Source organism: Trachemys scripta, chromosome 12, assembly GCF_013100865.1.
Source record: "Trachemys scripta elegans isolate TJP31775 chromosome 12, CAS_Tse_1.0, whole genome shotgun sequence".
Lineage (NCBI taxonomy): Eukaryota > Metazoa > Chordata > Testudines > Emydidae > Trachemys > Trachemys scripta.
In genome coordinates this window covers 42,271,134-42,281,991 of record NC_048309.1, presented here as the reverse complement: position 1 = coordinate 42,281,991, position 10,858 = coordinate 42,271,134, and the positions used below count along the sequence as shown (strand labels likewise).

General features: G+C 53.9%; 1 protein-coding gene across 1 annotated transcript; it reads right to left on the bottom strand.

The window, feature by feature from the left end:
• Window positions 1-6,246: 6,246 nt before the first annotated feature.
• Window positions 6,247-10,523, bottom strand: LOC117886328 (ribonuclease-like). The gene is made up of 2 exons (XM_034788036.1): window positions 10,377-10,523; window positions 6,247-7,392 (listed from the first exon to the last, which is right to left on the bottom strand). The coding sequence occupies exons 1-2, from the start codon at window positions 10,377-10,379 to the stop codon at window positions 6,925-6,927; spliced, it is 471 nt and encodes a 156-aa protein (XP_034643927.1). The 5' UTR covers window positions 10,380-10,523; the 3' UTR covers window positions 6,247-6,924.
• Between the last annotated feature and the right edge of the window lie 335 nt (window positions 10,524-10,858).

The window sequence follows — 10,858 nt, the reverse complement described above, 5'->3', positions numbered from 1 at the left end:
TTTTCAAAAATGAATACAGTGGAGTCACATCTTACGCGGGGTTTAGGTTCTAAGGTCAACGCGTAAGAGGAAAATCGCGTAGTGAAAATTACCATAAACTACAGTACACACAGTATACATAGTATACCAAAGGATACCAAAATGAGAGCTGCCCTCTCAGTGGAGAAGCACGTAGCGATCGCTGTGTGGAAGTTGGCAACTCCAGACTGCTACCGGTCAATCATGAATCAGTTTGGAGTTGGGAAGTCCACCATGGGGGTTGCATTCACACAAGTGTGCATGGCCATTACTCGCATCCTGCTATGAAGGACTGTGATTCTGGGAATTGTGTGAGAAATTGTGCATGGCTTTGTGGCAATGGGATTCCCTAACTGCAGGGGGGTGATAGATGGCACACATATTCCAATTTTGGCCCTGGAGCATCTTGCAACAGAGTACATCAAGAGAAAGGGCTACTTCTCTATGGTATTGCAGGTGCTTGTGGATCACCGGGACCATTTCACTGACATCAGTGTGGGGTGGCACGTCTTCAGGAACACTGGTCTGTACAGAAAGCTGCAAGCAGGGACTTTCTTTCCAGACCAGAAGATTCCAATGGGGGAGGTTGAAATGCCCACAGTGAGCCTGGGAGACCCAGCCTACCCCTTACTCCCACGGCTCATGAAGCCTTATACTGAAAATCTTGACAGCAGCAAGGAGCACTTCAACAACAGGCTGAGCTGGTGGAGGATGACCACTGAATGTGCGTTGGGCAGATTAAATGGTCGCTGGCACTGCCTTTGTGGCAAGTCAGACGTCAAGAAGGGAAATATGCTCCTGCTCACAGCAGCCTGCTGCACTCTGAATAATGTTTGGGAAACTGAAGGGGAAAGTTTCCCCAGGGGTGGAGCATTGAGGTGATCACCTGGTGGCTGATTTTGAGTAGCCACATACCAGGGCTATTAGAGGGGCTCTGAGGGGGCTGTAGTGAAGCCGAGTGGCCTCCCTCCCCATTGGAGAGCGAGGGACCATTACACTCCCCTTGGAGGGCGAAGCCTAGATCGCCCCACCTCCTCGCCGGAAGTACCGGGGTGTGGCCAGAAGTATAAAAGGCAGGCCCGGCAGCACAGTTGCGGGGGAGCCTGCGGAGGAGAAGGACACTCTGCTGGTTCTGCCGCGTCCCAGAGGGGAACCGACACCTGGCTGTTCCCGATCCCCAGATGTCGATGAGGACTGGCCCAGAGTTCCTGCCGCCGTGTACCCCGAGGAACCGGAAGAGGCCTGGAGGCCACGGGTACCGAACCGCGGGGAGGCAGGAAGTGGCCCGGGACAGCCATGGAGCAGCCGGCTGCCGAGCCAAGTGTGCCTCAGTCGGCGTGTTGCGGCTGGATCACTGCCGATGCAGGGGCAGCCAGTCCTGCCCTGCCTGGGCCCTGGGCTGGGACGCGGTGGAGTAGTGTGGGCCCGCGTACCCCTGCCACCCCACCCTGGGGTGGCTGACTTCCTACACTGTGCAGTGAAGCGCTACCCCTGAAGAAGGAGCCTCCCTTACCAGCTCCCTTATAGACTATTTGTTTGCTGGCTGCCTGAGCCTCCTCAAGGCTGGGCCCCCACCACCGTTATAGACTCTGGTTAAGGGCTGGCAGCTTGAGCCGCCCAAACACAGGCTAAAGCCTGACGGTGACTATTGGTCATCCAGTCCTATTGTGGGCTCCTGACGGTCCTGAGGACTCTGGTCCTAGCCAGTCAGGACCAGACTGAGAGGCCTCCCTCCCCACGGGAGAGCGAGGGACCATTACAGGGGGTTATTCGAATCAGGGAGGATTTGAAACAGCATTTTGACAATGAGCCCCAGAAATCTGTCTTTATGTAATACATTCTGCCAGGCTTTGTTTACTGACCTCCTGGAATGACCCTTGCCCTGATTGCTTCCTGAGTGTGATTTGTAGTCTGCAAATGTGCCAGTTGCCACCGTGTAGGCATTCCAGCAGCAACCACTGTGTGTAGGAGAAAAAGAAAGATTTTTTTAAAAATACGAGTACATTTTTATTAAACAGCAATAACCAATACACAGACTTCAAAATCTTGCAAGGGCCATGACACTGAGGAGCAGTTGGAGGCTCTCCTAGCTGTATGTAAGTCCAGCTGTCACTAGCAAACCTGTCCAAAGGGATGGAGTGAAAGGGGAACTGCGACAGGCCAGGAACATGCAAAGAATCTGAGCGGAGATTTTGGGGAGGGCATGGCATGTAGTTCTGTATGGGCAGCAGGGGGAGGCGAGCATGCATGTGTTCTGCCTGCAGCGCAGTTACGAACTTCAGCATCTGTTTGGTCTTCCATCAGTTTTATCATGCGCTCTCCGCCCCTCTAAAATATGAGCCTGGCCCTGCTTCCTCTCCTCTCCTCTTCCTCAATTTTTCATGAATTGTCTCTCTGCACACCCTGTGATCATGTTCTGCAGCACCAGATGGTTGGAGAGCTCTCCTTATTCCTCCTGGGCTGCCTCCCATAGGCGACGCATAATGAAGACTGGGAGAGGCTAAGCCTCCCCAAACCTCATGCCACTGGGGTGGGGGGCAGTGGTAGATTACCCCAGGGGCCCCGGCCAATTTGGTGCCCCCAGAAAAATCTCCGCCCCTCCACCGCCCTGGGGCTAAAGGAGCTCTCACTCCCTGCCGTGGCCCGAAGGTCACAATGTTGGCACAGATGTCTGTGTCAATGTTTACGGTCTCCGGGCCACAGCAGGATGCAGGGGGTGGGGTGGAAAGAAGTGAACGGGGCAGGACCAAGGGTGAAAAGGCAGAGTGGGGGCACATCCAGAGATGGAATGGGGGCAGGGCTGCGGGGAAGAGGCAGAATGGGGTGGGGCCATGGGCGGGGACCTAGGGCAGAAGGGGCAGGGAATCAACCAGAAGAGGTGGGACCTCCCCAAGGGGGAGCTTCATCAACTGCCTATGCCATCTCCTTATCTGATGGAGGTGCTGCACTGATGTGTATGGGGTTCCCCTCAAGGGCACATCTGCAGAAGCACAAGAAACAATAAACAGAGGCAGTATTGTGAGTGCACTCACAACATTGAATCATCAGGAATCGTGTCCCTAGCCTCTGTTTGCCAGAAGCTGGGAATGGGCGACAGGGGATGGATGATTACCTGTTCCGTTCATTCCCTCTGGGACACCTGGGCCACTGTTGCAAGACAGGATACTGGGCTAGATTGACCCTTGGTCTGACCCAGTAGGCCCATTCTTATGTTCTTATAATAGTTGCATACACCTCTTTCTCACTCTCCCTGGGCAAGCACACAGCACGGTGAGTGCCCTAAACATGGTGAGTTTGGCCCAGGGAGGAGGAGAAGGTCCAAGATGGGGCAAAGGGTCTAGGTGGATATTTAAGGAGATCATTGCAAGCACCTAGGGACACTATTGTGAATTCTGCCACCATTTTCCACAGGTGGGGGTCATTGAAGCCAATATCTCACTCCTTAGGGTAAGCAAGGATGCAAGCATACATCTATGGAATGCGTGTGGCTTCAGACCAGGTCCCTTATGCTGCTCACCTGTGTGCGGCTTTCATCCCTGGACAAGTGATTGCCGATTGGCGCAGCAAAGTTTCCTACAGCAGAAACAAAGCAACTCTGCCAAGGAACCTTTTGCAAAGGATTGGCGAGTACCTCCAGGAAAGTTTCCTAGAGATCCCTCTGGAAGATTCCCATGCAACCTCGGTGTAAGTTAACAAACTTTCCGCAGGGCTCCCACACTGCGTAGCTGCAGGGGGAATGTGAAGCAGATGAAAACACAGATAGTCTTGTAAATTTCTACCCCTTAACCCACTTCTAGTGGATAACGAAACAAAGGACAGCTCTACCTCATGTCACCGAGCTGTAGCAATTCAAAATGAGCACTTACCAGAGCTCCCCTCTCCTGCATCATGCGTGCCACCGACCAAGGGCGGGTCCTGGCTTGAATCCTCAGGAGGTGAGAAGAGGTCCTGGCTTGCCACGGTACCAGACGACCCTGTCAGCTGTCTCACATCATCCTCCAACTCCACTCCTTTGTCCACCACATCTTCCTCGGGGTTGAGTCCACTGGCCACTGTCTCCAGCCCCACCTCCCACCCCCAAATATCCACAGGGCTCTTGGCGGTGGAGGTGGGGTCACTGAGGATAGTGACCAGCTCCTTATCGAAGTGGCAGGTGTTTGGCACAGCACCAGAAAAATAGTTTTCCTTCCTTGACTTCTGGCACACCTGCCTCAGCACCTTTATGTTCCCCCAGCACTGCTGCGTGTCCCATTCCTGGCCCTTATCACACAAGCCATGAGAGATCTGCTCATCGACATCAAAGTTCCCACGGCTTGAGTGCAGCTGGGACGGCAGTCTCCTCTCCTCACTGACCCAGCAGAGCCAACAGCTCCAGTGTGCTCCAAGAGGGAGAGCTGCAAGGGAAGATGTGATGTGAGCTGTCCATGACGAGCAAACAGGAAGTGGAATTTCAAAAATTCCCAGGCCTTTGAAGGGGATAAATGCCCATGTACCAGGCTGCAGGGCAGTGGAGTTTGAACTGCTGACCAAAGTGGTCAAGATAGGCATTGTGAGACACCTCCTGGAGGCCATTGATGGTGACATAACCAAGCACAGTGTCTACACTGACACTGTGTCAATCTAAGATTGCGGCAAAAAGCTCCAGGCCTCTCATCGAGGTGGTGAGGTTATTTTATTGGAGCAGCAGGGGAGTTAAATCGGTGGGAGGAGCATCGCAGTGCATGCACCTGCACTTTTTGGTCGACAAAAGCTGACGTTTGTCGACAGAACTGTGTCATGTAGACAAGGCCTGAGCTACTCAACTTGTGCCCGTACTGTCACTGGTGACACCTAGACAGGAAAAGTCCTTTAACTTATTCCCCACCCCATGAGCCAGCCAGTTCCCTGCCCTGGGGCCAGATGGGAACCGGCACCCTGTAGAGAGGAAAAGATCTGTGTCCCATTCCCCACCTCCCTGCGCTAGCCAGTGCCCTGCCCTGGGGCTGGATCAGAGTGGACTGTCGTAGGGGGGAAGGCCCTGTGTCCCATTCCCCATCCCTCTGAACCAGCCAGTGCACCACACTAGGGCCAGATCGGAACCAGTGTCCCATAAAGATGCAAGGACCTGTAATTCAACACCTAGTCATAGAATCCTAGAAATGTGGGCATGGAAGGGACCTCACGACGTATCTAGTGCACCCCCTGCACTGTGGCAGGACCAAGCAAACCTAGACCATGCCTGAGAGGTGGTTGTGAAACTTGTTTTTAACAAGCTCCAGTGATGGTGTTTCCATAACCTCCCTTGGGAGTCTGTTCCAGAGCTTAACTACCCTGAGAGATAGAAAGTTGTCCCCAATACCTAGCCTAAAGCTGCCTTGCTGCAGATTAAGCCCATTGCTTCTTGTCCTGCCTTCAGTGAACACGGAGAACTGTTGATCCCCGTCCGCTTTAGAACAGCCCTTAACATATGTGAAGATGGTTATCATGCCACCCTCAGGCTTTTCTCCCGACTAAACCTGCCAGTAAAAAGAACTGGGCCTGTTTAGTACTTTCCTCACAGTGCAGGTTTTCTAAACCTTTCATCATTTCAGTTGCTTTGTTCTGGACTCGCTCCAATTTATCCACAGTTTTGCTAAAGAGCAGCACCCAGAACTGGACCCAGGACTCCAGCTGGGGCCTTACCAGTGCTGAGTAGAGCAGGACAGTTCCCTCCTATCTTACATACCACACTCCTGTTAATAAACCCCAGAATGATATTAGTCGTTTTCACGGCTGTGTCACGCTGTTGACTCATTCAGTTTGTGACCCACTATAATCCCCAGATCCCTTTCCGCAGATAACCTAGCCAGTTATCCCCCAGTTTGCAACTGTGCCTTTGATTTTTCCTTCCTAAGTGAAGCACTTTGCACTTGTCTTCGTTGAATTACATTTTGTTGGTTGGTATCAGACCAATTCCTCAATTTGGCAAGTTTATTTTGAATTCTCACCCTGTCCTCCAAAGTGCCTGCAACCCCTCCTACACTCTGCACTCCATTAGCCAAGTCATTAATGAAAATATTGACTAGTACCAGACCCAGGACTGACCCCTGCGTGACCCCAGTATGGATGGACTAATATCTCCAGGTTTGACAGAGAACTATTGATAACTACTCATTCTGTTTTCAGCAGTGTTAGGGCTTGGAGTGAGACACAGAGAGTGACGTCTAATTTCTCTACAGCACAGCCCCACAAACATACACTCGGCCCTTCTGCATTTGCAGTAACATTTTATTGCATGAAATAGGAAGAGAATCCAACTCATCAACAGTTACCACAGCAACAGTTACCACAGTACCATTTCCCTACATCACCCAAAGCAATAGAGGAAGATTTCACTATATTGTATAGTGGGCACTAGGGGCAGCAGAGGGTGGGGTTGGGGAAGGGGCGGCTATACTGTATAATGAAAACAAGGGGCAGCAGAAAGTGAGGGGTGGGGAAGGGGCAGCTATACTGTATAATGGGCACTAGGGGCAGCAGAGGGTGGGGGCGGGGAAGGGGCGGCTATACTGTATAATGGGCACTAGGGGCAGCAGAGGGTAGGGATGGGGAAGGGGCGGCTATTCTGTATAATGAGTACTAGGGGTAGCCATTAGTGTTTGTATCCTGCTGGCCCAGGCTCAGGGTCTCAGTGCCAGCTGGGGGCGGCTGGGGGCCCAGTTTTTCACTCGTCTGGATGGGAACTGGCCCCCAGCATGGGAAATCCCCCTGCAGGCCCCAAGCTGCCGGCCTGTGGGATAAGGAGATGCTGAATATCCCTGTGGGGATTCATGGCGGGCGTTTTCCATGTGGGGGGGGGGGAAGGGACAGGGCAGGATAGCCCCCAGTGACAGAGGACTGCCCATGAGCAAAGTGGGGTGGGGAACAGGGGGGTCCTATGCTCCCAGGTTAGGGCAGGTACTTTGGCTCTAAGTGCACGGGCAGCCGATCTTCACAGCCCACGCGGATCCTTGTGTTGCCAATTGCAGCCCTGTATTTACAGTTCCCTGGGTAGGAGCCGGGCAAAACCCGGCACACGGTGACGTCGAAAGATCTGTGGCTGTCGTAGAGATTACCACCAATGGGTGTCCCTGCATATTTACAGATGTCTTGGAGCTGGTTTATGGGGGCATCAATGAAGGTGTTGGTGGGTTTGCAGGCAGAGCGGGTCAGGCCCCGGCGCTGCATCATGAGATCACAGTAGATCCGGTCATTGCGGGCGCTGGTCTTGGGGTTGTCGACGTGTTGTCTCGCAAACTGCTGGTAGCTGGCTCCTTCGCTGAGCTGGGCCGGGCCGACGGCCAGCAGGATAAGGGGCAGCAGGAACATGAGGGGGGGTCCCCTGGGGACCATGGCTGCATCTGTCACTGGATCAACCTGGAGTGGAGAGAGGGGGGAGATGGATGGAGACAGCGCAGGGTGGGTATCTGCCTCCTCCATGGCACTTCCAGGGCCCAAACACCTCCCCCTGCCAGCCCATGCTACCCCTAATGCCTCATTACCGCTACCATGATCAAAGTGCCCATTGTTCTGGGTGCTGCCCAGAGCCAGACAGAATGTCTTATACTTTCAGTACGTAAAGTGAACAGAGAAAGGGTTTTGATCCCCAATTACAGAGAGGAAAATGAGGCACGGAGAGGAAAAGGCGCACCATTTCCACGACTACATGGATAATGCATACTCTACACCAGGGGTCTCAAACACGAGTCCCCCAGAGTTATTTTCTGCGGCCCAACAAGCTCCCCTCCCCGCCCCGAGCACACTGCATACCCACTCCTCTACTTCCCTCCCAGTGCTTCCCGCCACCAAACAGCTGTTTGGCAGTGCTTAGGACTTTCTGGGAGGGAGGGGGCAGGAGAGGGGACGTGGTGCACTCAGGGGAGGAGGCGGAGAAGAGTCGGGGCCAGGGAGGATATTTGGGGAAGGGGTTGGAATGGGGCAGGGAGGGGGCAGAATTGGGGCTTGGACTTTGGGGAAGGGGTTGGAATGGGGATGGGGAAGGGGTGGGAAGAGGCGGGCCGGGGTTGGGGCCTCATGGAAGGGGTGGAGTGGGGGCAGGGCCGGGGGCCGAGGGGGTGGGCTTTAACCAAAGTAATTCTAAAAGTAAGTGCCTTTTGTCCTTTGAGTGAGGTGCATTACTGAGTGTTTATATTTTATTAAAACCCCTCAGAAATGACTTCAGCATTGAAAAAAAAGAACACTCATGGAAGAAAAGAGAGTTTTCCAAGACAAATGGGAGAATTTATATTTTTTCTGAGAGGTAGAAGATACAATTCAATGCCTTATTTGTCAGCAAACGATTGCTGTTCCCAAGGAGTATCACATGCGTTGGCACTACGACATGATGCACCGTGAAAAATATGATGCATTCACCGGAAAAATCCAAGAGGCAAAAGTTCAGCAACTTAAAGCAGCATTTGCCAAGCAAATGTAAGGGGACTGTTGCCCCCTTACTAACATTCAATGGGGTGTTTTGGTTGTTAGCTCCCAGCACTAAAAGGGGAAGAGTCAATGGAAATCAGGGGCCTGAGACGGACAGTCCCCAGGGGCAATGGGGAGAGGCCAATGCTCCAGATCAGCCTGATTGACAGGGCAGGCAGCTAATCAGGGAGTCAGGAGGCCGGGGGGGTCCCGTCCTCCCTGTGAGCTGGAATTGCCTGGGTCAGACAGAGGGGGGCGGAGCTAAGGAGAGAGCAGGGGCCCAGCTGAGCTGAGCTGCTGGGAGCAGAGCTGCAGCAACCAGAACCAGAGCACAGCCCAGAGACAGCAGAGCTGCCCTGGGAGCAGAGCTGCAGCCACCGGAGCCAGGGGGGCCAGAGAAGCCGCCCAGGGAGGCAGAGAAGCAGCAGCCGAGCTGGGGCAGGTGGTGGGGCTGGAGCTGGGGCAGGAGCCGGAGCTGGGGCTGGCGCTGTCCGGAGCCGGGTGCCGTGAGCAGCTGGGAGAGTGGGGGAGGGGGACCCTGGGCAGTGGCTCAGCACAGGGAGACGCCCCCAGCCAAGACGCTCTGCAGGCCAGACTTGGAGGGGGATCGTTACCCCGATGGGGCGGGGGCGACGCTGGGAAGAAGGGTCCTGCCACCTAGAGCCTGAGAGCGTGTGGCCACCGCCAGAGCAAGTGTCCGACCCGCAGCGTCCCTGCAGCACAGCCAGGGCCTGAGAAGGAGCCTGGGACCTACAAGGAACAGACTGAACTGCCCTGACGTTCCAGAGACACTGGTTGTGATGTTCCCTGCCACAGAGCAGGGTGATGTGTTTTCCTTTAACTTTTCCCATTTTTCCTTATTCTTTTTTTAAAATTAATTGTTAATTAAACAACTTGTATTTGCTTTAAATTGTATGAAATGATCAGTGGGTCAGGGAGGTGCCCAGTGCAGAGAGAGTACCCCGGAGTGGGGACACCCTAGCCCCTGTCCTGGGTGACCACAGCAGGGTTGGGGGTTGAGCCCCCCCAGAATCCTGGGCCCAGCCTTGTTGGGATTTATCAGTACTCTGCCAGACAAGAAAGTGGAAGGGGAGTAGGAGCAAGGACTCAGATGCTTTCGCTAGCCCACTTCACCAGGGTAGTGCAGAAGCCAGGAATGTTCCCCACAATAGCGGGACCATTCCCCTGCTTACATACAGACAGGAGTCCTGGGTTTCAACCCTAACCCCCCAGCCTCCTGCTCTAATCCACTAGACCCCACTCCCCTCCTAGATCTGGGGATAGAACCCCAGCTCTGTGAGGGGAGTCCTGGCTTCCAGCCCTCCCCCCACTCTAACCCTCTGGACCCCACTCCTCTCCTAGAGTTGGAGATAGAACTCAGGTGTGTGGCTCTCAGCATTCCATCCACACACACACACTCTTATGACTAGACTCCACTTCCCACCCCACCAAGCTGCGGATAGGACCTGACTAAAATGGATTCCACTCCAAAATTACTCTGTAGAGAGAACCCATTTGGAAGGGCTTCTCTAACCTACTGGACCGCACTCCCATTCTAGAGTTGGGGCTAGAACCCAGGTGTTGTGATTCCTACACCCCCACCCCCTTCTCCAATTACTTCATTGTCTTCTTCTCCCAGAATTGGGGCTAGAACCCAAGAGCCCTGCCTCCCAGCCCCACTGCTCTAATTTACTGGATTCCCTTCTCCTCCAAGAGCTAGAGACAGAAACCAGAAAGCCTGAGTTCCAGCTACCCCAGTCCAACCCCTAGACCTCCCCTCCTCCCACAGCTGGGCAGAGGACTCAAGGGCTCTGACATGCAATTGCGCCTGTCCAACACCACCTGACATTCTGCCCTCCCACAGCCAGTTAACTGAGCCATCCTCTGTCTACATCTGTGGGATCTCCATCCTGAAGATTCAGATCAGCTTAAGAACTAACCATGGCGTAGTCTCCTCCTGGCCAAATCTCTGGTTCCTCAGCTCCTGTCCTTTTGGGGAATAGACGAGCTGTCTGCAGAGCATCACTGACGCTGTCCCCACATAGCTGCCCATTATATAGAGCCCAGTGGGGTAGGAGGGGCTCCCGGGCTCAGCTAACACTGCGGAACGGGCAGTGTTGTGCAACCAGTACCAGTAATGTCAACTGTTAAAAAAACAGACCTTGGAACGGACGCTGACCCTGTTTGTGTCCATTCAGGCCAATAGCACGGGGAGCTCTCCCCAGCACAAAGGGCTTAGCACAAGCCAACCATGCACCTAAGACAGGACCAAGGGGGTCTGCCAACTTGTGATATCAACACCACATCCCCGGTCAGGAGAGAGGAATAGCTGTGTCCTGTTTTGCTATTCAGAGGGGCTGAGCTATTCCAAGAGACCGAAGGGAATGAGGTGCCCAACTCCCACGGGCCAGCCCCAGGGGCT